At 42.1% G+C, this 25,643-nt stretch overlaps 2 protein-coding genes across 2 annotated transcripts in view; one reads left to right on the top strand and one right to left on the bottom strand.

The window, feature by feature from the left end:
• NINJ1 (ninjurin 1) lies at positions 1-21,001 on the top strand. The gene is made up of 4 exons (XM_030502359.1): positions 1-1,367; positions 11,605-11,839; positions 14,308-14,469; positions 18,087-21,001. The coding sequence occupies exons 1-3, from the start codon at positions 1,296-1,298 to the stop codon at positions 14,460-14,462; spliced, it is 462 nt and encodes a 153-aa protein (XP_030358219.1). The 5' UTR covers positions 1-1,295; the 3' UTR covers positions 14,463-14,469; positions 18,087-21,001.
• Positions 18,360-25,643, bottom strand: part of CARD19 (caspase recruitment domain family member 19) — a 37,406-nt gene continuing 30,122 nt past the window's right edge. Inside the window, exon 4 of the mRNA XM_030502352.1 lies at positions 18,360-18,619. Coding sequence (XP_030358212.1) covers positions 18,453-18,619 — 167 coding nt within the window. The 3' untranslated portion in view covers positions 18,360-18,452. The remainder of the gene's footprint in view (positions 18,620-25,643) is intronic.

The following is a 25,643-nucleotide window of genomic DNA, read 5'->3' as shown; positions in this document are numbered from 1 at the left end:
ACCACACATTGGAAGAGGCTTGTTGAACTCAAGAACATTGTCAGCACAGACGAGTAGTTCATTCCTACTCTTAAAAGAGATTACATGGGATCACATAAGACACATCTTTTTTGTTTTTATATGCTGAACACCGTTAAATGTAAGTAACAGAAAGTTTGTTTATAAAATATTTTAAAATCTAATTTAAATTATTTTGCTTTGTGTCATACTTTAGGATTACTTCAATGTGCTTATTGCCAGTAGTGTTGTTTCTATGCATCTGAGCATTCCTCTGATGTTCCATCATCATCAAACCTGCATGGTAAATTGTATTTATGTGCGTCCTTAGCTGTGGTACAGGTGGGAAAATAAGTCTAGGGAGAATAAAAAAAAAGGATAAGGAAACTGAAACCCTAAAACCACTGATGAGAACCTTAAAATAAAACACTAGCCTTCAACTTTATTTTTGTCAAGTTGTTTTCTATAATGAAACATTTGGATGCATTACCTGTACCTGTACTGCTCACCACAACAGCACAGATCATAGAACCATGCAAAGGTTTGGGCTGGAAGGTCCTTAAAGTTCATCCAGTTCCAACCCCCTGCCACAGGCAGGGACACCTTCCATTAGAGCAGGTTGCTCCAAGCCCCTGTGTCCAACCTGGCCTTGAACACTGCCAGGGATGGGGCAGCCACACCTTCTCTGGGCACCCTGTGCCAGCGCCTCAGCACCCTCACAGGGAAGAACTTCTGCCTCAGAGCTCACCTCAGTCTCCCCTCTGGCAGGTTAAAGCCATTCCCCTTGTCCCGTCTCTTCTCTTCAGGCTTCTTGTCGCCTCCCTCAGTACGGCTCCTGGCCAACACTGGAAATTCGGTCTGACCACCCGCTGACAGTGCGAGCCCCCGCCCCGGTGCCCAGCTCCCGCCCAGCCCCAGGTTCCGCCGGCGCTGAAAAAGCCTTCGCCAGTCCTAAGGCCGGCGGGTAGAGGCCGCATCGCCGGGGTGGGCGTGGAGTTCGGTTCGCTGCCGGCCGGGTCTCGGTCCCGCACGGGAGCCTCCGTCGGGGGGTAGAGCGTTCGGGGGGTACGGCGTTCCGGGGAGCACAGCGGGCTGCCTCCGTCGGGCGGACCTCCCCGGGGCGAGCTGGGCGACGGGCCCCGGGGCGCTGTATGTGAGCAGGGGCAGGGCCGTCCCGCTGAGAACTTTATCCCCAGCGGCCGCTCTCGCCCCCGACCGCTGAGCCGGGCCTGGCCGGGACAAGAGGGCTTCCCGCGGGCAGCCGGCGCTGGGGCCGCACCGGCGTCCCCTGCGGCGCGATGGACTCCGGCAGCGAGACCCACGAGCTGAACGGGCTGGCGGAGGGCGCGGAGCCGGCGCTCAGCGAGCGGGTAGGGCCGGGGGCGCTTTCAGCCGGCTGTGGGAGGAAAGAGGGCGGGAGCGGGTTCGGCAGCCGCGGCGTCTGGACATGGCGGGCGGGAGCGGGGCGGGAGGAGGCGGCGGAGCCCGCCGGGAAGCGGGCCGCGGGGCAGCGGTGTGAGGGGCCCGGGGCGGGCCCAGCCCGCCTCCGACCCAGCCGTCTACGGGGGGCGGCGGGAGCGCCGGGGGAGCTGGGGCGGGAAGAAACGCTGGGAAGGGGCCGGTGTGCTGACTGCTGCCCTGCCAAGTCCGGTAATGGGTAGTCATAGAATCATGGAATGGTTTGGGTTGGAAGGGATCATCCGGTTCCAGTCCCCAGCCACGGACAGGGACACCTTCCACTAGAGCAGGTTGCTCCAAGCCCCTGTGTCCAACCTGGCCTTGAACACTGCCAGGGATGGGGCAGCCACAGCTTCTCTGGGCACCCTGTGCCAGCGCCTCAGCACCCTCACAGGGAAGAACTTCTGCCTAAGAGCTCATCTCAGTCTCCCCTCTGTCAGGCTAAAGCCATTCCCCTTGTCCTGTCCCTACAGGCCCTTGCCCAAAGCCCCTCTCCAGGTTTCCTGTAGCCCCTTTAGGCACTGGAGCTGCTCTAAGGTCTCCCCTTCAGGAGCCTTCTCTTCTCCAGGCTGACCCAGCCCAGCTCTCTCAGCCTGTCTCCAGAGCAGAGCTGCTCCAGCCCTCGCAGCAGCTCCGTGGCCTCCTCTGGTCTCACTCCAGCGTCTTCACATCCCTCTTATGTTTTTGCCCCAGAGCTGGATCAGGACTGCAGGAGGGGTTTTCCCTGAGCGCAGCAGAGGGGGAGAATCCCCTCACTTGACCTGCTGGTCACGCTCTGGGAGTGCAGCCCAAGCACACAGCGGGGGGTTCTGGGCTCAAGCACACACTGAAGCCGGGTCATGCAGAGCTTCTCATGCACCAGTATCCCCAAGACCTTCTCCTCAGGGCTGTTCTCAATCCAGTCTCTGCCCACCCTATACTTCTCAGTTTAATTTTCTTTTCTAACCTGTCTTCCATTAATTCAGCACTTCTTTTTGTGAGCATGCTGCTGCAGGCAACCCACTTTGTCTCATTTCAAAGACAGGCAAGTGCCAGTGGAGGATTGAAAAGATCCTTTTTTGTCCTTGGCACAATACCCTTTAGTTCCTACAGAGGTCAGTTGAAAGGTCATCAGATGTCCTCCCCACCCAGAAATCTCTGCTCGGATCACACTGACATCCCTCCGAACCTGGGAGGGTGTTTCTACCCAGATTGCTTGGGAGAGGACGGAAAAGTTGCTTAGGAATATCTACATAGGAGAGAAGATAACACAAAAGTAGGAGGAATTATTTAAAAGGTTGGGCCTGTACGAGTTGGGTTTTTTCCATACAGTAATCCATACGGTAATTTCCATACAGTAATCCAAGAAGAGAAATACCCAACTTTTACTATTCCATGTAGTCAAAACATGACCAGAGATCTTCATTGCAGAGCATTTCATCCCATACTCTGTTTATGCATAAAGGATATTTTCCAAGCATGCCAGTTATCTGAAAAGCCAGACTGGTTTAAAAGAGCGTAGATCATCTTTTATGTTGTTTTGGAAAGGAGTAAACTCTAAAAAGCAGCTTTTATGCCAACCTAAGACTGCCACATAGAACCAGTTGTACTAAACCACCTCTACGTCACTGGTAAAACTTTCTGGCTACAGACAGACTGGACTGTTTGTGTAGCAGTCTTCCTTCCCTTCCTGACAAACCCTTATAGCCATGAATATCATACCAAGAAAAAAAAACCAACTGGCTTTAATAAATCCTGGAAAGTATGTAAAGATAATCAAGGCTGGGGTGTGCAGGTCAGGCTGGTGGCCTGGAGGGGTTTCCTGTAAACCACTGACTTCTTGGCCATTTTCCTTTTTTTATTAGCATAGAGCTGTGATTGCATCACAAGTACTAGTCACAGAGATTTTTTTTTTAACTTGCTGTGCTCTGAGAATTTTTATGCAACTTTCCCGTTTTGCTTTATCCTCAGTTGCAAGCAATCATCATTTTGTTACATCTTCCCCATAGAAACTTCAAGTTCTGAATGCCATATAAAGAATAAGCAGCGAACTGTACTATTATACTGTATTGTATGTATACAGTAGCACTTCAGAGAACCTTACAGACACTTTTTTTCCATTTTCTCACACACACAAAAAGTGTATGTGAGGTAAAGCAGATGGAGACAGATTTAAAAAAAAAAAAACAGTCTGTGAATAGGAGATACCTTAAAAAGTCTGACCAAGTTCACAATTCACACAAATAAAAGAACACCCCAACTCAGGAGCCAACTAAACATGGGGAGACCACAAATCTGCGTGTACCTGAATCTTCAGTATTGGAGTCAGAAGTGCCCAAGTGTCTGCTTTTAGGGATGCTCTCAGGCATTGCAACCTGGACCACCGGGGATGGCTTACTGCCATCCTAGCGTCGGCTCTCCTCAGAACAGATTCTCTTGCACATCTTCAGCAGCAGACTGCTGCCTTCTCTTACAGAAGAGCTGACATGAAATGCAGATAGAGTTGTCCAGCCTTCAAAGCATTCAAAGCACATGAATTAAAAAAAGACTAGTTAAGCCCACTGTAATTGTGAATAAGTGGTCACACAGTGGGTTGATGTGGTTTATTTTGACTTCACTATTAATTTGGGTTTTTTTTTTTTTTAGCAGCTGTCAAGCTTTTAGAAGTAAGAAATTCCCTGCTTCTAATGCCAGGTTGGCCTGGTACACCTTACTGACTCATGTGAGGAATTACACTTGGCAGAAGTGTCTGGCTGCTTCTTGCAAAGTATCTGTTCATACAAATACAGATAGTAACTGGTTTTGCATCTTCCTCTCCTTGCTTTCCTTGTTCATGGTCCATATTCAAACAGTCCTGATTCACCCTGTTGTAAAATCTAGTTTAATGTTTCCAAACTAACAGGAAATTTGGAAGAACTATGGCAAAGGTGAACAAGAATTGAATAGTAGAAAAGAACAGCTCTGCAATAGTTGACTTCAAGATTGTATATTAATTCATAAGTAGTTTGGGGACATGGCAGTTTCTTGGCATCATGCTGCAAGTAACAAACTTCACATCTGTAGGAACTTGAAATTATATCACTGCATATAGAATGAAATGGAAAGTTCTAAAGCATTCAAATTGAATTTGGAATATTTTATATACTGCAAATGTTGAAACTACTGATGATAAGGTTTTGTTTGCTTATTTTTTTAAGTAGCTAGAATAAACAAACAGTGCTTTAACCACACAAAATAGGCAGCCCGCAGACCAGTCATGAGAAGTAGTAATAGAAGACCAACTCACATGAATGAGCAGTAGTAATGCGAGACAGAAAAAAAAAATCATACAGCAGAAAGCTTCTGTCTGAATAGCTGTACAGACAAGTTTAAGTTTTTACTTAATTTCACAAGGTTAGTCATCAGGTGTGCTGATCATTTTTGAGTCATTTAATGAGTAAAAATATTCCAGCTTGGTCCTGGACCCTGCCCCGAGTTAACATGACTGTGCCTTTCCCTTTTTCTCATACTAACTGTTTAGCTCTCAGGAATCTACACAGTTACCACTTCTTTTTTTCTTAAGGTAGTCATACTTGCATTTTCTGACTGCATAGAAAGTGGCCCTTCTTAAGTATAGGCTCTTAAAGGTACTAGAAAATTGTTGCTGTCTATGAAATATGAACACCGGCTGAACGTGTCCCCTCTCCTTCTTATTTTAATTGCTTGCAACCATATGTCTCAAGATGGGATTGCAGAAGTCTCACAAGCTAGTTAATGTGATGCTGAGTTGGTACCTGAATGAACATATTCCCCTACCCCTCAAATGAAATTCCTACATGTAGTGTAACTGATGAGTCAGTCCAGAGGTAGGTTTTTTTCTCTCTTGAGTCAGTGCTAAGCTGAACAAGCGATCTAATGTTTTATTGGGCAAAAGAAATAGTATCTTCCGAGGAGGTGTACAAAGGAGCTAATTGTCCATTACATAACTGATACAGCTTAAAATCATAGAATCATAGAACAGTTACAGTTGTAAAGGACCTGAAGGTCATCTAGTTCCAACCCTCTGCCACGGGCAGGGACTCCTCACGCTAAACCATGTCACCCAAGGCTCTGTCCAACCTGGCCTCGAACGTTGCCAGGGATGGAGCATTTGCCATTTCTTTGGGTAACCTGTTCCAGTGCCTCACCACCCTCACAGGGAAGAGCTTCTTCCTTATATCTAACCTGATATGTTTGTTGGAAGACTATTTCTTGTCTTTGTAGAATATTTTCCCTACTTTTTTAGACCAGCAAGACCTCTGAGGCAGAGGGAAAGTCTGATTTCAGAGTGGCCACGTATGGCCCATTACATCTTCAGTATGTAGGTGATGGAGATACGGACAGAAATTCCACATCTGTGAGGGTTATTAAATAATTATATGAAGTCATTAGTTCAACTGTGTAACTGTAGGGTTGATCTTAGGAAAAAAAAACCCCAAGTACAGTTCTGAAATTGTGTTCTGTTTTATTCCTGTACTATTTCTTTTATGTCTGATCCTTCTCTTATTTGATATAACTGAAATTTTCCCTGAACATGAAATTACCACTAAAAGATCTGGAAAAGTTTGGTATGCAGTATTTTCCTTAATGGTGAATATTTCAAGAACTTAGAAAATTACTTTTTAAACAAAAGAGCTCTTTAGCATCTTTTTAACAGTCTTGGTTAGAAAGATTGTTGTGAAACACAGTAGAGAACAGTCCACTGTAAGGTCAGTATGACTTGCCTCTTTTACAGCGCCTCATTATTACGTAGCAAGTTTCCATTATTTTAAAATTAGGATTGTCGCTAAACACAAGGATTTAAGGAAGCTCCATGACAATACAAACCCAGAGGTCATATTGGTCAACAAGTTTGCGCGATGTCATTTTGAATCAAGGCTGTTTGGCTATTAAAAGTGACTAAAAGCTGCTAGAAAATTGCAGTAATCATTAACCTAAAAGAGAAGGAACACTGTATGCAGAGTTAGAGCAAGCCAAAGACCGTGGGGATTGTATTTATGTAACTGAAGGCGAAGAACCGTCTGATAGCTTAAGGAAGGTGTTATTAATCAGAAGCACAGTTCTTGGAATCCGTGTTTGGAATATAGAAATGATAATCACCATTATCTTACCAATTATCCCATACAAAACTGTGGCTCTCCTGTATTTAATAAAGACATTCTACTGCTTAATGATTAGAATAGTTAGAATGCTTAATGGTTAGAATACCATGAAAGTATTTAGTGCTAATACTGTACCGATACTAAAATAAGAATTTGTATGTTTTCAGAATCCAGATATGAGACTCTGGGCCTGACATGCAAAACATGTTGAGCTCTGGGACAAATTGCAAATTAAAACTGAAGAGACCCAGGCTGTACTTCTGGCTTATACTTTGCAGTTTCTGGTTCAAAGTATTCATCTGGGAAATTGGAAGTTCACCTTGCTAACTGCAAAATATTGGTTTTATTGTGGGATTTAAGAAGAAAACAGTAAACAGTCTTGTGCTAGTGCAGTATCTGTTAACTTCGTTACAAGAACAGTAAATTCAGTGTTCATAACAGATTTGACTCAACTTGGAAATTTCAAGATCCTGTTGTTTCAGGCAGTGTTTGCCTTTTAGTTTTTGTGGGGCTTTCGTTTTGGCCTTTTTTTTTTTTTTTTTTTTTTAGATTTTCTTAAAACAATCTCTACAGGAAAATAAATGTGGTGGAAGACATTTAAGAAGCTGAGTTGTGTACCTGGAAACATACCAAAAGAGAAGAAATGAATCCTAAAGTCTTGCTCTCAGAATCCAAATGATTTCTTTCTTCTGCATTCATAGGGCAGAGCAACAGAAACAACCATAACTAAGTTGTAAATACAAATGCAAAGCAGGCATCATTTTCACTACTGGTTTTTTTTTCTTGGTGGATTGCAAGTGATTGGCATGTCAGAGACCCCTCCTGTCTTCTCTGCACAGACTCACTGATACAGTTTGGGAAATTCAGGTCAAGTTGGACAAGAAAATAAACAACTTTTGGGCTTCCCATTTTTTTGTTCAGACTTCCAGCACATTGATTTGACTGCTTCAGCAGTGACTAGTGTTTGATAAATACTCTGAACAAACAGCCACATAAATGTTGTCACAAGTAGCAATTTCATGCTGTAATAGAAGCAGAAATCCTTACTATAACTGGTTACTGTGTTTAGCAAAGATACTTTATTATTTGTTTTCAGATGTTTCCATTTTCAGTGCTATTTCCTTCCTGTTTAATCACCAGGTGGGTCTTAGACATGATTCACGAAACTCGGCTTCCAAGGACGTTCGACTCAGTGCCACTTTTATTTATTTTTTAATAAATATAATGAATAAATCCTTTCTGTATTTCAAAGGGACTCGGTTCTTCTGGGTCTACTGTTGAAATGACAAGTGAAGTAAAGCAGCAGCAAATTCCATACCAACACAGTGAGATTGTGTATCCAGTACAATTCAATCCTGGTGTGAAGGATTGGTCTTACGGAAGAAAAAAAGTGCCAGCTTCTGATGCAGCATCTTAGCTTTTTCCTTGCAAACAGCTCTGCTCTGGCGAAGCAAACAGACCCTGCTGCTGTGTGAGGACCAGAGTGGTACCGTCCATGGGGACAGCATCATCTGACTGTGAAAATCAGCAGTTCCACAGGAGGTTGTTCCAGTCACAGACAGAGCAAGAGGCTTTTCAACCCCCTCCTTTTCATAATTGTGCGGCAGGCAGTTCTGCTCAGGGGTTGATGCTTTGCTGGCAGTTGAGACCTGAGGGCAGGCTGTTACTGGCAGGGAAAGGAAAATACAGCAGTTCCACCTACACCTGGCTGTTACGCACACACATGTAAAAATACATGCTGTTTTTCCTAAGACTCATTTGGTGATGCCAGCTGAAGGGATCAGCTTGTTTGTACCAGACAATTTGAATAGTGAAAGTGTGTAATGAGGTGTTTTGATTACATTGAGGCTAGGGCAGGTTGTGTGGAGTACATTTCTCTTGCCAAGTGACACCTGCAGGGAAAGCTTTACTTTACATGCATCCTAGAAAGTCTTCAGAAGCTGCACTTTCCCTCTGCAGATGGTAACAGCATGGGAAGTGTCATTGGATGCTGTGGGCTGCATATGTTAGCTACATGCTTAGAATCTCCCTGAAAAAAACATAAAGCTGTGTAACATAGTTCCCATATAATTTCTGTTGTACATGACTGTAATTATCCTGAGGTTAAGGCAACAGCTTTTCTTTCTTTCCCTGTCTGTATATTGCTGTATAACACATAGTCAGATCTTAAAAATTGCTGCTGTAGGACTGACTGCATCTGTTCCAGTGCTTTTGGTAGTTGTCTTCAACTTGCTTCCAGAAAGCATTTTTATTTGTTTGATGGTTTTCCAGCATGAGCCAGGAGGTACCAATTCTCAATCAGGAGATGGGGAATGATTGTTTCTGGAGTTTCTATGATTACAGTTCCTTTTTCCTGGCAGAAGGCAAGACCACAGGCTCCTTACAGTAGAACTGACATTTCACTTCTCCATATGCCTCGTTCTGATTCTGACCTGGTCTGCTTTCAGGAGTGGTAGCTGAAAGTCTCTTAACGGAGCAAAATGCCAGTTTTTAGAATCTAAACATAGTAAATAGCTGAGTTGTCATGCCAGGAATAAGAAGTTTTGCCTTAGTTTGCTTCAGCAGCACTCTACTTTGAAAAGTCTTCTCCTTTTATTGGAGTTCAGAAGTAACCCAACCCCTTTGCTTTCACTGCAATTCAAATGCCATAGCCTGCTATTCCCACATGCAACCTGACCATACAGAAAATCAGCAAACAGCAAGGTCCTAGAAGTACAGCAGTACATTTCCCCAGGAGAAAGATCGTATTCTGGTTTTTATGTAGAAACTGTCTTACATCATGTAGTCACAGAGGTAGCTGAAAGGAAGATGTAGCCCAGATTATTTACTCTTTTGTGAAGTTAAAATAACTCAACAAACCACCATGTCAAACATCATCACATTCCTACACCAATGAAAACAAAGAAACCAGTTGTCCTGTTTTCACTGCAGTCCCCTTCCATCAGGATTAAGAACCAAGTCACAGCTACCCATGTAGTTTTGATGGTGTTGCATACTGCAGCTTCGTAGCCCCAACAAGTATTTCCACGTCAGTATTTTTGGCAGGAAGGAGTTAATTAGCTAGTAGATATAGGAAAAAGCTTCCTTTATTATGAACTTGTGATAAAATAGATCATTTTACTTCTATAGTCTACTGAGAAGAGTTTCTTTTAAATTCATGCCTAGAAATTGTATTCTGCTGTTACACACGAAGTTCCCCATCCCGTCATACACTGCCAGCGTTAGGTAGCCAAAAGCTAACTGTGTGTGTTTGGCCTTTTACTGTACAGTAAACAGTGAAAAATGTTAGTCTGGATCTTTCTAGAGTACTGCCAGCATATATTCCATGCTGCTTTTCATAAGGTAATGAACATCCACACCTGGTTTAGTGCTTCTGGTGGATGGTATACTGGAATTACAGTATTTTTTCAAAGCATCCAAATGCTACAGTGGTTTAATGGGGCAGGGAGGTGGGACAAGGAGGCTCTCCTTGGAGAGAGAAAAAGTGGCAAATGTAGGACAGATTCCCTAGCCAAATTGCATTTTTAGGTGGTGGGATATAGACAAAACCAAATGAGCATTGAGATCTTCCTGACTGAAGTCAGCATCTGTCTCAAAGCCAGTTTCTTCAGCAGCTTGGTGTCAATAAAGAAGCCATCTGTGTGAAGCTACGATTACATGGCTTCCTTCTCTTCATAGGAAAAATGTCTTCTACTGCCCCATGCCATTTTTCACCAAGCAAAATATTTACGCTGTGGTTGATTACAACATGTCTGGTGAAAATGGGTCAAGTTTGGTATTTGAGTGCCCTGGAAAAACTGGCAATGTGTTTGGTCTATGCATCAATATCTGTCCTATTTAAGAGGACACTTTTAGGGCTGGACAGTGGCAAACCTGGCTTTGAAATTGGAAATTTGATAGTTCTCAGTGCTGCTGGAGAGAGTAATTAAAGGGCGTTTTCTGCATTTGAACTAACCTTCAAAGTGAGACTTTCCTCACAGTATTTTCTGGCAAGCAGGAAACATATTTGTGCAATAAAAAAGTTCTCTTAAGAAGCAGGTTTAGAGAAGTCAGCTATCATAAGCTTACTTTCAGTATATTTGTGTATTATTTTGGAATAAAGTCTAGAAGGAAGAGCAGCAAGAATGAAATTCCTAACCTGTTCAGAGACTGCAGAAAAGAGGGTTACCTACTCTCCTCATCACAGAGTTAGGCAGCTAAGCCTAACCTAGTTACCCTAAGCTGCATCTAATCCATAGAGAAATAGGCAGCTCTGCGAGACGAGCTGTCAAACGTCATGTAAATTGTTATTAGGAAACACTTATTTTGTTCATCCTTCCAGGTTAACAAGCTCTGGTTTTGCCCCGCAGTTGGGTTTTATTTTCCTGTTTGTTTGAAGGACAATTTAAAAAAATGAAAACCTGTTGATGTGAAAAATGGAAAAAAGTTTCCCTTGTGCTTGGGCAGTGCTTGGCACTCACAAATCATAAGGTATTAAAGTGGAAAAACAGTTGGCTGTGCATGGGTGGGACTGGACAGGGACATGGCAGAGTAAGCAGCAGGGAAAGAGGTCAAGCAAAGTTCATACAGTGGCCAACTTCCACCAAAATCCCCCAGATAAGATTCATGAGTAATTAAGGAACTATGTAGATGTGCGATAACAGAGGGTGATTTTAATAAATTTTTATGGTTTTAAGTGCGCCTTAGTTACAACAATCTACTGTTTGCTTGATTGCTTTGCCGGGGGTTTTCCCTCCCAACTTCTCACAGTGCAAGCATTTCAGCTTTTTCAATCTTTCCTTTTCCCAGCATAGAAACATCCTGACTCTTCAGACTGATCCTACAAGCTGGAAAAAGTATATCTGGCAAAATGCAGTACAGGCACTATTTACTGCTCTCTTCTCAGATGGAGGACAGCAGTAACAGTGAAAAAGATGCACTGAAAGTCTCAGTACCACCATTGCTCTTATCAGTATGAATACAGAAATTAGTTGATGTGCCAAGTGATCTCTCACTCACTACACCAATTAAGAGAGATGTGAATAATCTTTTTCCTCTCTCCCAATTCTAGCACAGAACATCACAGTGGTTTCAAAGAAATGGACCTATGAATATCAACCACTACGCAAATAAGAAGAGCGCTGCAGAGAGCATGTTGGACATTGCCTTGCTGATGGCCAATGCATCCCAGCTGAAAGCCGTGATAGAGCAAGGACCTTCTTTTTCCTTCTATATCCCACTTATTGTTCTTATCAGCCTGTCACTCACACTGCAAGTTATGGTGGGAGTGCTCCTGATATTCCTTGGTATGTAGCAACAACAAGAAACATTGACATGTATTTTTCTTATAGGATGCAACCTATAAGATGGCATATAAAATGGTATGTAGACTCCCTATTTATTCTTAAAGAGGTATTATATTCGAAAGTCTTTACCTCATAATTGATTGAAGTCTTTTCCTAAGACCTTAGAAATGTTGCATCAAAAGGAGGAAGGGCAGCTTTATGTGGAATCTTCAGTTTTGATCAACTTCCTCATTTGCCCAGTTTATGAATATTTTTCTTTTCAGAAGGCCTGAGGAGGAAGGAAAATGATGAAATACTGTAAAAGAAACATTAATAGGCCAGATGGAATCATGCAGCCTGCCCAGTTTCATAATACTGTTTCTGGCAAGACTTGTTACTTAATCCTGTTAATTATTATAAAGTAATATTTTAAGAATATTTTGTGAACATGAGTAGCAACCTGGAGCTACAAATAGATTGTCTTGAATTCTGCTTATCACTAGGGAAACCTCTTCTACTTTCTACCAAAGAAATATTCATCAAACTTGTCATTGAAAGTGATTTGGTAATCTTAACTTTTTGGAAAAAAAAACAAGAATGTGTTGAAATAGTTTAAGTGGCATGAAATCATAGTAATCTAATCCCACTATAATAAAATACTTAAAGAATAACTGTTCTTAAGAACATTTTCACAAATGCCCTCATTTTAAGCACTATAATCACTAACATAGGATGACTGCAATTCTACTTCAAAATTTAAAGCACTGCTTAAACTGACCAGCAGTATTGTCTTCTCTGACCCTTTCTTGGACACAGGTACGGCTCTGAAAGTGTCAGTCCTCCTTTGAGCATGATTTCTTCTAACTCACAAAACACGTTAGGCCATTATTACCTTTTCTTTTTTAAACCAACTGTCTGAAATGCTTTTCTTCTATACTTTAGGAGTAATGATTCAATTTCATTTATTCTACTTCATTCACATGACAGTACTGGAGTCCTTCTAAGTATTGTTGGGATACAAACATCCACATAGCTCCCGATACTTTACAGACATATATAAACTCATTTTCAGGGTTAAATACTGCTGAGCTTAAATTATTTCATGCCTACAAAGGTAGTTCCCGCACACTGTGCTTTGCATGGCCTGTGATGTTTGACTATACAGGTTTAGAAAACAGGACTTTAACAGGTGCCCGGAATTCCTTGAAACCAAAACAGCATTAGACTTCCTAATTAGGGACACCACGTAAACCTAGCTTTTAATACTTCAGCATCATGAGTGTGTTTGTCACCTCTTCTATATAGCTACTTCAACAAACAAGCGAGTCATGGTTCTGTGGTTAAGTTCTGCAGTGTTGAGAGGCTCATTGTGTTAAAAAACAAATAACAAAGTTGATCTCAGGCAGTAGGGTCTTAAGCTACACATCTGTGTATGCGCCTATCAGAAAGAGCTCAAAGGTTTATGTTGCCATAAAAACTTGTCAGGTATAATCTTTCTCTCACATGTCCTGTACATGCAGACTCCAGGAAGAACTAGGAGTTTTAATAGGCAAAAAACTATTCTCAAAACACACTCCAGAATTCATTGGCACTGATTCCACCAGCATCAAATTTAGCAGAAGGTCTGAGCTGCAGAGCCCTTAATGCAGGAGAGCAGAGACGGAGGAAAATCTTGTGTTTCTGCATGATGCCAAGGCAAGCACCCCAGACTGTCTTACACAGGCACATGCTTTACTCTGTCATCAAGTCTGTTATCAATCCAGTGTAACTCATTTATATGTTTTCACAAGGCCTGGAATCAAAGCTTAAACTAAATTAATACTATCATCTTGTTTGTATGTTCCTCCCTCACTGCCGTTAGCAGTTCAACTGTAAGAAACACAAGAAAATGTGTACACAAGCTGATGCTTTCCATAAAAGGACTGCAGCTACACTGCTCTGTTTAGCAGATGTGATGCCCTTGCTTTCTAAAAACAGATCAATGCAAAAGCAGGGAGTACAGCTGGGGAAGGACACCAGCACCAAAAAAAATAATAATTACAGCACTGTTAGACTGGGCTTTCTGTGAAGAACCTGCAGGAAATTTAACTTCATTCTATCCTGTCAGGACTTCAAGCTTTTTGTATTAAAGACTGAAAGAATTTTTAAATGCATAAGGTCTGCAACAAATCTAGATTTCAGAAGATCAAGAACTCAAGAGATTTCTAGTGATGTTTGTGTATCCGTTACTTCCCATGTGCATCCACAGAGATTAGATGTTAATTACTGGAAGCTAATAGGCTCCTTGTGGTTAAGTAGGCTCCTTCTGCTTAGCACTTTTACTGACACTGCAGAATTTTACTTCCCTTTTAAGTATGACTGATGCAAATAGTGTAAGAGAAATTCTTGAACTACATGAATAGTGAAGACTTTTATTCTGTATTTTGAAATACATATAATTAAACATATAATACATATAATTAAAACTTTTTTTCCCTTTCTCTTTGAAGTAAAATATGACCTTAACAACCCTGCAAAACATGGAAAGCTGAATTTCCTCAACAACCTTGCAACTGGACTAGTATTCATTATAGTAGTTGTGAATATTTTTATCACTGCCTTTGGAGTGCAGAAGCCAGTTGCTGAGTCAGCATCAAGACAGTAAGTAAAAGGTGAGTATGGTCTCTCTGCACCCTCAGGTAGTAGGGCATAGCATACAAGAATGCTTTGCATGCTGGGGAATAGCTTTAAAAATAGCCACCAACTTATCTATACAGTTCTAGCCTTCACAGAAAAAGGAGTTTACTTCCGACTGCTGCAAAAGCAGAAGCTATTAGGGACTGCTATGTAATTACAGTGCTTTTGTAAATGTAGAGTTCGAAAGTTGATGGCAGCGTCTTACTTTGTCAGAGTTGCATGTGTCACGTATAGGAAGTGTAAAGATTGTCCTGATTTAGCCACTCCTTTTCCTCATTGCTGACTAAGCCAAGAAGGGAAATAATATTGTTTTGCTTCCTCCAAACGCCTGTTCTTCTTTTATGAAAGGTTTGCAGTACTGCATCCAATCTGTTAGACTGAAGAATTAATCTTTATCCAAGTAATTAGGGCTATTAAGTCCAACATATAATACACATCACCGGAGCCCTTCAGTTCCTATGCAGATAGTGTGGCTTTTTGTTCTCCCAAGCTGCAGGGCTTTTGCTTTGTGGGAGATTCAACCCAAAGAGATGTGCGCTATTGCTTTACTTGGTACATGTGGTCATTTAGAACAATATTGTTTGCTCTCCTGCATTTTAAAGTTTGGCATTTACTTTTGCAGAAGAATAAATATAGGAATTATGGGAATCAAAATGGGTATCTTCCTAGCATCATAGCTAGGATGAACAATTTGGTAGGAGATAGATAAATCTAAATTGTAGGCTTGTAGCCCAAGAAGCGCTATAGTTCAACATCTGCCTTTAAAATAGCACTGCTAAGTCTGTGTGTGCCAATGTCGTGGTTTAAGCCCCAAAGAACTGTCGTGGTTTAAGCCCAGCCAGTAACTTGGAACCACGCAGCCGCTCACTCACTACCCCCGCTTCTTCCTCCCCCCTCTCCTGGAGGGATGGGGAGGAGAATCAAAAGAATGTAACTCCCACGGGTTGAGATAAGAGCAGTCCAGTAACTAAGGTATAATACAAAACCACTACTGCTACCACCAGTAATAATAATGATAAGGGAAATAACAAGGGGAGAGGATACAATTGCTCACCACCCGCCGACCGATACCCAGCCCGACCCGAGCAGTGATCTGGGCCTTCCGGGTAACTCCCCCCAGTTTATATACTGGGCATGACGTGCTGTGGTATGGAATACCCCTTTGGCTAGTTTGGGTCAGGTGTCCTGTCTCTGCTTCCTCCCGGCTTCCCCTCCTCCCTGGCAGAGCATGAGACTGAGAAAGTCCTTGGTCGGAGTAAACATTACTTAGCAACAACTAAAAACATCGGTGTTATCAGCGTTGTTCCCAGGCTGAAAGTCAAAAACACAGCACTGCACCAGCCACTAAGAAGGAGAAAAATGACTGCTATAGCTGAACCCAGGACAGCCAGCATTGCTCTGGCTCTTTATCTTCCAAATCTCAAATATTTCAGAAGACCTGCTGAAGAAGGGTTTACTTGACTCTCTTGGCAAGCCACAGTACACTGGCTACTAGGCTGACAGCCCATACATGTAACATTATTTTTAGTTAACTTCTAGATGAAACCCTTTCTCCATGAAAAAGAAGGTACAAGGCCTTTAAACAAGGCCCTAATCTGAAGATGAATGGTGCAACAGAAATCTGTGCAAGAATTGAAACCAGATCAAAATTTATCAGGACTCTGAACAGTATGTGGGCAAATCAGTGCAACAAATTACTAGAAAGATGAAGAACGAAATTCATTTATTCTGGGGTGCAGGTGGAATTGCCTGCTTTAACCAAAATCTGTGAAATTCTGGCGGTGAAACAAGAGTGCTTTATTATATTTTCCGGCCATAGTCTCTACAAATAAACTTATAAATATTTAATTTTAGCAGCAAAGAGCACATAGATTATCTCAGATATGTTCAGAATTATAGGTAGAACGTCTATCTCAATAGTACACATTAAAACAATACTGAAACATCAACCTCAAAATTGCACTGGCAAAGCCAAGAGAACTGAATGAAGCATTATTCGAATGGTAGCTGTCTTCACAGGAAAAAACATGCACAATAGCCAGGAACAGAGGCAGAGACAAGAATCTGAAATAGGCATCAAGAAATTCCAATAATGGACAAGGTGGAATACCAGAATCCCAGCATATCTCTTTTTGATACAGTGAAAGAAAAACTTAAGAGGGAAGAGAGGAGAAGCAGTTTTTGCTTATACTGGAGTATGGTGGGTGGAGAGGAACATGAGTTGACAGTCCAACCCCGAGCCAGTTAGTGCCTTAATATAATGGTATACTTAGAAGTCAGCCAAGATGCAGGAGGTAGGTGTGGCACACCTTGCCTTACCAGGGTACGGGATGCATGAGCTCACCCACAGTTCATCTGCTGTTTCTCTACTAGTACCACGTTCTCTAATGAGGTGTCTTACTGATTCTCCCCAGTACCAGTGCCAGCTCTGCTCCCTTCTTGATCTCTTGCTGTACTTCTGTAAGGCACACCTCAATACCAAAGTGCTTTGAAGAACCCTGCAGCTGTAACAGAGGTTGCAGGACATGTATTTTGTGTCTTACAATCCAGGCTCTGGACAGCACTAACATGCCAGGCTGACTTCTGAACATTTCTGTTAAAGAGCATTAGCTCTTTAAACATGAGAAATGTATCCCCCTACAAATTTCTCCCACCCATCCATGCACTTTGTCTACTTTCCCCTACCTTCACATACATGTGGTTAAGTCTTATGGAAACATCAGTGGTTTTATGCGATGTCTTACTGCTTACCTGGCACCATCTGGCAAGAAGAGGCTCCTCACAGCATTTGTGTTGGCATTTCTCATCTACTGTTCCTTCTGTTTTCCATAAACTGTCAACTCCAAGGGTTTTGTGGCTTAATTGTAACTAGGATTGTGGAATCCCTAGTTAGAAAGCTGGGTCTTACATGAGAAACCAGTTAACATGTAACTGAGATCATCGTGAGAGCATGAAACACAGTTCTGCCTAGAGGATGGTAATAGCTCATACAGTTCTATATCATATATTGCATATAGGTGTGCACAGCTAGGGTATTTGTTCACACACATGAACATGATTGGTATCTACTGCTGCAATTGGTTTAATAAACTTGCAGTGCCTCAGTAAAGGAGAACCGGTAGCTGATTTGTGTAACCTCAGGTAGAGGCAAGGCCCAAGGATGTTTAAAACAAGTTTACATCTGTGTGAAACCAGCAGCTGTGTGATCCTGCCTTCATGCTTCTCACACAGGCAGCTTCCTAATAAAATGGCCAAATGTGGTGTCTGGGACCTGTGTCTTTTTGCTTGATATTTGTTAAATGTGGAAGTTCTTTATTGCTTTGGAACATTACATCTGTTGTTCGCTCATTTGTACTTACTGCTCTTGCTAAAAACACCTGGTCACCTTAATGTAACTTGAAAAATAAGCCTTTTTTCAGTCCACAATCTCCTCAAAGCCCTGAGAGAAGTGTGGCCACCATTTTCTGGCTTTACCTTTACTACTATGCATACTTCAAAAAAAACCCACCTTCATTTCCTCTTTAAGGCAAATTTGTCATTTACTATAATTCCTATATCACTAACATCTCAATATCTTTGTTTTGTTTTTCAGAGACCTGAAGCATTCATTCTAGATGCCATTTGCACTTGAGGCAGTTACACTTGTACGTGACAGGGAGGGGCAGGAAATACTCTGAAGAAGCAGGACACACCAAGCAGCTTTCTCTAGTCTCCAACAAGCAGCACATTTGCGTACCTGGAATTTTCCCATGTGTTAATATTTAAACTGTTCAGCATCTAAGGAAAGGTTGATTTTGACTCAAGGACATTGTTTTTCTGGAATATTGGCATTTCCATTTCTGCAGAAACTAACTGATTTTCAGAGAGGTGGCATAAGCTCATCAAAGAAGGTAATATCAATTGGTGGCACTTCACAGGACTTCCCATTCTCCATGCCTTTTGTTTTTGTGGCAAGTTGTCACTTCCTTGTGGTATGAAACATCAGGCCTTCGGTTCTGGTGTGGTCACATTGTCCTTTATTTCGCTTGCTTGACACCAAACCAATGTACTCCATAGCACAACAGTGGTCTTCCTTTGCAGTGTGCAGAGATAGCTGTGCCTTGTTTTCTTTTTTCTCCTCTCTAGCTAAAGCAAAGGTGAGACAAACAGAAGCTGTAGGCCATCTTTTGTCTAGTTTTGGTAATGGGCACTCATTTGGCCTGCTTCTTCATTTCTGGACCTCACTTAAAATTTCCTCTCCTTTGTGTACAGACACACAAATAACTTAATTGCTAATAGTTTCTTACTGTTTACTGCTGTACTCCGCATTCTGTGTATTATATATGTTTCCAGAAACCCTGTTACAAGCACTGCCTTTTCCAGGCCCAACTGGAAAACCATCTGGAAAACCAGGGGACACAAGGTGAACTTTACCTGCCGAACTGGTACCGAGAGCCTTTCAGCAATTCAAGTAGCAAACTGAAAGAAGTTTATCCTTCTGTAACTTACTTTTCCCTCTTCTCTTCCCAAGATTGATCGCTGTAGTTGCTCTTATGTGTTTATGGCTAAAAGCTTAATTATTTTTTTAATTTTCATTTTTAAATATATGTAGAGAGATATAAATATCTTTTAGGTTCTTACCTGCTGGCTCAGGGACTGGCACTTTTTCTGAATACACTATTGCTATAATGGTGTAAGTTACAGAGATTTCTATAACAAAAAGCATTTCAGTCATTTTATTTCCAAAGTATCACATTGCAATCAAAAATCCTAGTTTTCTAGATTATGCTAACTTGTACATGCAGACTTGTACTAATACTTTTCTTTATTGTTAATTTCTAAATGCTCCCTTGCACATAGTAACAGAGGCTTGACCTTCATGTGTCTCATCTCATTTACAATTTTTATTGATCACATTTCTCTTTTGTTATGTCTCGAGGCGTATTGGTGTACCATATCTGCATTTACACCTTCTGTAAGAATTGCTAACAGAAAACAAATCTCAGAAACTTGTGTGATTAATAATGGAACAGAAATTCTTTTTTATTTTTTAATTCATCTTTTGATGCTTCATTTCCAACTTGACATGTATTTAACCAGTATCTAGTAAGCAACGGTTTTAATGGTGCGTGTTGGACTAAATTAAACATAGCCCAGAGCAAGTTCTGAAGGAGGTACTCAGGACAATTTTCCATATTTATTTTTTACAAACCAGCAAACTGCTGAAGGAGTATGTATGAACTCGTACACACCTGTGCTGTCGCACTTCTGATGCTGTAGTGTAGTGAATCAGACTGGCCAAATAGCTGTGCTGAAAGCCTCAGAAACCTTTCTTTTGGAGAACAGAGGTGATTGTAGGCAGAGCCCTTCCAAGCATGGAATTATTTTATCTGTGCCTTACCAGTGGCAGTAATTTCGATAAGATTATTGACTGTACCAGCTTTGTTACCTTGCACTGGTCTGTGCATCTAATTCAGTCTGGAGAGGCTCTCTGGAGGCAGCTCTTCTCTACAGGAAAGCTCTCTTCTCTACAGGAAATGTTCTACCCAAGCTAGATGTCTGAAGTAGTTGCTTTGTGTTGTCCTAAATACATAACCTGTCCAAAGGATAGTTACTTTTAACTTAGATATGAATATTAGATATTTTTCATTGCCAGATTTGCATCTTTCTAGTTTTTTAAGCAAGACATAAAAATAGGAAGATTCTGGCTAATCCTCTCACTTTTTTGACTTGTCCTTGCTACCCTAAAGGCAGATGCATACAGATGCCCCGGCTCTACTGAAATTTACTGTCTTTATACTTGGTGATTTGGCCTAATTTTGAATGTAGCTTTCACATTTGTCTTGCACTGAAACACTTGAAAGCAGTCAGAGGCGGGTGGAGTACAGACATACCAGGTTGTTTCCCATTTTATTTCCTTCTTTATTGGACCATAATTTTTCAGGTCACTCAAGTGAACAAGCTGTTAGAGTGGGTTTCTCCTGGAAAATATAGCTGTTCTTATAGCATCTTTGCTGCTAAGCTGTTGTCCGACAAAAACTACTAAGGCTTGTATATCCCATCTCCCCATGGCTTGTGGAACTAACTGGATACAGAGCAGTAGGGTAGGGAACAAGCACCAGGAGATGACTTGTCAAGTACAGATTCCAGTGGACTTTGCAAGACACAATCTCCTTCCTCCTGAAGAAAAAATACTTCAAACTTGGACATGTTTTGGGGGGGCAAAAGCTGGATGTGGAGGTCTGCATTAGGGGGGTAGGTGTCTGTTCACTTGAATTCTACCAGAGCCAGGCTCAGAAAAGCAACAAAAAAACTGCTGTGAATCCTTCTGCCTCCTGAGCTCAGTGTGACTAAAGCATCACAACAGAGATACTTGCAGCTTCAAAGAGCCTGGTTTCTTTGCTTCTAAACACAGGAAAGCCGGATCTGAAAGCCATGCACCTGACTACGAGACTGTACTGGGCATCAGCAGTATTCAACTTGCAACTGGATGTCTTTTTAAATAAAAAGGATGCTGGTTTATTACCATCTCTTTTGTTGTGATTAAGATTTGCAAAACATCTTCAGACATGCAATCTGTACTTTCAGTCTCTGAAGCCCTCAGAGGTCATGTATTTTTTAGCAGATGAAAGCATCTGCAAGTTGGTTTCAAGTATAAATAATTTAATCACATGATTATTATTCTTTTAAGGCAGGTGCTTGTTTAAAATCCTAGTGAGTATCTCCTAGGGGCGGCAAACAACTGCATCAGTTTAACTAGTTCTTTGGTTTGCTGTGCTGCTGCAGAGTTCTTAGTTGTAGGCAGCCATTTTACTTACAAAGAGGTCATCAGTAATGAAGTGAGATGAGCTTTTACAGGCTGTCTCAGGAAACAGTTCATGCCAGGTCACCCGTTTACTTCTGTTTCATAAGCTGCTGAGCAGAGTAAGCATTACACACACTGCTCTGGTTGTTCTCATTAGTCCCTTCAGCATCTAGGAGTGCTTGGGTTGGAATTCTCTGTGTAGCCGTACTTCCTGAAGCAGGTGACAACTATATTTACTGGAACTGACTTTTAAGTATTTGTCTTCTAAACCAGGTCACTGCTGAAGCTTATTCTGCAGCTGAGCATTACATGAAATGGACTTAACTAGAAAGCATAATCATAGAATCACTGAATAGTTTGGGTTGGAAGGGACCTTAAAGCTCATCACATTATATCCTTGCTCACTCAAATATTTCCAAAAGAGCTATCAGAAACAAGTGACAGAATCCAAATGCTAAGTTCTGCTTATTTCCTAGCTTACCAAAACTGTTGCCATTATAAGCTGTATCTGATTCAGGAAATGCTACACATGGTACCAATTTATGCACCATTTTACAGTTTGTTTTCAAACCTCAAGCCAGGCAAAAGCTGATCTTTGTTCTACTATATAATTTTGTCAAATCACAGGCTCTAGTGAAAGTGCATTTACTTACTGTCGGTTAGTGAGAACCAGGTCAACTTAGAAGATTATACATTTTCATACGTGTAACATATCTTTGATAACCTGCACGCTTAAACACACCACTCCTTGAAAATAAATCATCAAATCTCGATAAGGTTAGAGGCAGCGTATGGCATATAGAAGCACTGAGACTGAAAAGAAACAGGCTCTCTTTCTCCTTAGTTGTTCGCGCACAAGAAAAAGCCACATTGCTTCTAAATGACAGTAGTTTGCTTTGAAAGAAATTGTTTGCATGTTATATACATAAAGAGAATATCCAAATGTGAGGGCTGGAGCCTCCCACCTTTGCATTGCCCACCTCCAAACCCTACACTGCCATTAAGAAATTAAAAACTGAACCAAGAGCTTCTGAATACCCCCAGCAGTTCTGCCAGGCTGCCTGGAGGGAAGTGATTGAGCAGAGCAGCAGGAGTCCTCTAGTTCTTAAGACAACACATTTGGTATTACCACTGTTCAAACAAGAGCCAGGAAATGATGCTGCAGAAGAGTAGCTTAGACACCACATTTCTCTTAGAGTAAGTCCGGAAACAAGTGGTGCCCCAGATAGCACCAGATGGTAGCTCTTTGTAAATTACTTTGTAGTAGAAAGGAACATGGCTAACATCACTTAAATACACACAGCTCTGAAGATCTTAAAATGAAGTTCACACATTGGAAAGGCTACACCATCAGTATGTTCAGATGCAGGTTTTGCCCCAAGGAATTACACAGAGGACAGTAAGTGTCTTGGACAAAACCTCCCGCAGTGGAATGAGATGATGTTCTGCTTTGTGAAATAATGTTTCAGCACTTCATTTTGATTTTAGAAGCTTTCACATACAACAGCACAAGGCACCGTGGTCCGAAGTCTTGAGTAGGCACACTCCATCTCACGACTCCTACTCAGCTCAAGCTAACTACCCATTTGGAAGCATGCAGAAGAGAAGAAAGTTTGCTGTGTCTCAAATTCCCACTCCTTTTATCTTGGAAAGCTGCACATCTGAGGAGCAGGCTGTTTTTCTCCCCTGGGAAGAGGAGAGGTCCCTGCTTTACAGCTGGAATGGAGCAGGAGAGGAGCCAAGCTCAGCTCCTTGAAGGGAGGACCCCATTCACCCTAGTATCATGTAGAGGTTTTGCTGCAGCTCTTTAATGTTTGCTGGTGATCAGCAATGCTGGAGTAGAGCCAAAAGCTAAGACAAGCCATTACTAGAGCAAGAAATAAAATAAATGACAGAAAGCATTTGAGGAAGACATAATCAACTGCACAGACACAGCAGGCTCCTAAAGCTGAGTTTTCATCAGAGGCTAGGTTCAGTCCAAAATGCTGCAGGGTGATGTGACAGCTGTACCCAGCGTTTTACCCTTATCCCCAACATCATTTATTCACATCCTGACATGTGAACACATCCAACAGCCATGGGAGGGCAGAGAGGGCAGGAGCATGGGCAGATGGCTCTTGGCTGTGTCAGGGAGCACACACTGGCCATGGTAACAAAAGACTGACATGAAAAACATGCATGGTAACAAAAGCAAAAAGACTGACATGAAAAAATGTGTTTAAAGGCTTCTTCTGCAAGAAGCAATTTCACATTTTCACACTGATTGAATTCTCTACTCCGTATTAAATGCACACACTCATAGAATCATAGGATCCCAGACTGTTTTGGTTTGGAAGGGACCTTAAAGCTCATCCAGCTCCAACCCCTGCCACGGGCAGGGACACCTTCCACTAGAGCAGGTTGCTCCAAGCCCCTGTGTCCAACCTGGCGTTGAACACTGCCAGGGATGGGGCAGCCACAGCTTCTCTGGACACCCTGTTCCAATGAACAGGTCATCCTCAGCCCCACCGTTCTAATGGCCCTTGGCTGTGCCCAAGGGAGCGTTACCTGCATGTCATTGCAGGATACTTTGCGATAAATAGTGGAAGACACAAAATACAATCTTTTCAAGAATAATATCTAACTAATTATTTGCCAACCTCCTAACAGGGTGGTGACAAAAAATTACCTTTCCTGCTATTGGAGGCAATGGATGAATTTGAGCTCACTTTCCTCCTTCTGTTTATTGATGTGAAAGTCTGTTTTCATAGTTAGTTTTTCCCCCCTTGGATTATTTCACAATGACAACTGTTTAATAACCTGGCTGTCTTCCCAAGGAGAACACCACAGCTCCCCAGCGGGGAACAGAGCCTTTCCAATGCCATCACATCCACCAAGTTGGGCTTTGTCAGAAATGGAGACAGCAGAAACTCTGGTTCCCTTTTCTTCCAGCCTCCTTCACAATGCTCTCTGCTCCTTCATTTTCCAATCTTCCAGCTCAGAGGCAGCCCCAACCCTCTTTTTATGTACAGGTTTTAATGAGTTGGGAGGTGAGTGGTAAACCTGGCACCATGGTAGGAGGTGCCACACCAGGACTCCTGAAACATTGCCAACCATTCTCACTGGTGCCAAAAATATTTGAGGATAAATTGGTTTTGTCATCACCTAATATTCCTGCAGTTTTCTGGCACTAAGGATGAAAATAATTTAAGCTATTGGACAGGCCTTATGTTTCACGTTTGTGTTGGACATGTGGACGTGTTGCAGGGAGATGGTTATGTGTCTTTACCCTGAAATAGGATTTATTTTCATCTATGTCAGAAAATATGATTCATCAGGCATGACAGGGAGAGCACTACTCAGGGAAGAAATGACTGCATTTCCTGTGCTCTTCCCATCCCGCTCCATTGCTCATGGAGATTGGAATTCTGGGAATATGACTTAACAAATTGAACTGTATGAAGTGCACAAAAAGGGGCAGTGCAAGAGCAAGCCAAGACGGGCCTGTGTGGATCAGGGTTCTCCTTCACACTCTAAAAGCTCTTTTTAATCCATGCTGATGAATAACCAGGTTTAAAAGCTCCACATCCCACAGTCATGCTGGTTGGTCTCATCACAAGATCTCGAAGGGACCACAGTTCTCAAATAGAAATGCCAGCATCTTCAAACCTGATGTCACTTAGTGTTTTGTTTAATTTGTGTGTTCCTTTCACTTGAGGAGACAGGGTGTGATGGAAGAATGAGTCTTCTTGTTCACGTTTCCAGAGTCAGGACCAGCCTAGACTCATCCAGGGCTGAATTTCATCCAGCTCTGAATGAGGAATTTCCTTCCTACTTGTTTTCTCAGTGGCTCAGTGCTAGTCAAGACAAATTTCACCTGTGCTCCACATTGCTCCCTGCCTGGGAATACCCTGAAAGAAGATGCCTTTACAATTCTTCCATAGAAAACTGCTATCTAAATTACTATTATTATTATTATTATTATTTCATCATCACCATTATCACTATCATTCTTATTAATAATTTTCTGCTTTGAATTGGTTCCTACCTGCTGTAAACTATCTTCCTAGCTCCTGGCAGGATGAATTTCTTCCAGAGCCATGAAAAGCAGCAGTGATCAATCAGGGTGACTCTGAGCCAGCTCCAGGATGTGGGACCTCAGCGTGAAGGATGAGCCTCTACTCACCGCCAGAAGCTCTAACTGCACCTTGCTGCTTAACCATAAAACACATAAAACTAAAGCAAAGCAGTATGATGGTGTGCAATTTAAGACTGGGAGAAAAAGGTCCTGTACCTTCCAGGTGAGAGAGTCAGGAGCAAGTCCAGCCCCACGCTCGCAGCAATGGAACAAAGCATCCCCTCTGCAGGACCCTCAATTGACCAGGA

This window comes from Strigops habroptila, chromosome 11 (assembly GCF_004027225.2).
Source record: "Strigops habroptila isolate Jane chromosome 11, bStrHab1.2.pri, whole genome shotgun sequence".
NCBI lineage: Eukaryota > Metazoa > Chordata > Aves > Psittaciformes > Psittacidae > Strigops > Strigops habroptila.
This window is presented reverse-complemented; position numbering and strand designations above follow the sequence as displayed.